At 40.4% G+C, this 900-nt stretch overlaps 1 protein-coding gene across 1 annotated transcript; it reads right to left on the reverse strand.

Annotated features, from left to right (window-relative positions):
• Window positions 1-6: 6 nt before the first annotated feature.
• On the reverse strand, window positions 7-852 carry LOC107682572 (alpha-mannosidase 2C1-like; the record flags this gene model as incomplete). Its single annotated transcript, XM_016478768.1, has 3 exons — window positions 568-852; window positions 180-305; window positions 7-103 (listed from the first exon to the last, which is right to left on the reverse strand). Coding segments are annotated over exons 1-3 (324 nt in total), but the record flags the coding sequence as incomplete, so codon positions are not given.
• Between the last annotated feature and the right edge of the window lie 48 nt (window positions 853-900).

The raw sequence follows: 900 nt of genomic DNA on the forward strand, positions 1-900 counted from the left end.
CCACACCATTCCCTCTCCATCGCTCTCCCATCTCAGGTGCACCTCCTTCCCTCTCCAGGCCTCGGGGATCTTCAAGACCACTTTGAACCAGCACGTCCACCATCTGTGAAACATTTACAGGTAATACCATACACTATTATATACAGTTTGTTAGACAGTAAACCATTTACGCAACTTACGTGGGCCCGAACACGTCACCAACTTTACAAGGCTGAAAGCTTTGCTGGATGGCCTCTGAATAAAGAATACGCTTCTCTGACAGGAACACAGAGACGGATTCAAGCGGATGAGTGTCTCCAAACAGTCTGCAGGGAATGAGAGTGTTTAAATCACAACATAACAAACCATCAACAAGAGTAAACAAGGTCAAAGGTCTTTTATTAATCTTCAAGGACTAGTTTACAAGAAATAACTACTAAATAATAATTATTTAAAGACATGTAGAGTATAATTAGTAGGTTTTACCTAAAAAAAACGTCCAGTTAATTTGCATAAACACGAATAATTAAATACCTAACATTAGTATGCGTAGAAAGAAACAGTGTACATAAAAGAGCTCTGGCTTACCTTCCTCTAAGATTGCAGTCTGTGAAATATATATCAGAGATAAACTTCTCTGCTCGCTCTAGTAGAGTCCGTCTGTTTTTCAGTACGGGTTGGTGGTACATGATTAAAAACTAACGTACTTATGAATAAACAGATCAGCTGCAGACGCGTCTCTGCACTTGTACCCGGAAGTACATTGACAACAATCAGCTGTAAATGCCGCGTTCTTCGACTAATGAACATTAGAGGACGCCATTGCATTATGTTTTACGCCATCCAAAATATAGCACCATGACCTTCTTCTTCTTTTTGGTTTTTAACGGCGGCTGGCACCAACGCAAATAGGTGCATTAC

Source organism: Sinocyclocheilus anshuiensis, unplaced genomic scaffold (genome assembly GCF_001515605.1).
Source record: "Sinocyclocheilus anshuiensis isolate Anshui unplaced genomic scaffold, SAMN03320099.WGS_v1.1 C32356816, whole genome shotgun sequence".
In the NCBI taxonomy this organism is placed as follows: domain Eukaryota; kingdom Metazoa; phylum Chordata; class Actinopteri; order Cypriniformes; family Cyprinidae; genus Sinocyclocheilus; species Sinocyclocheilus anshuiensis.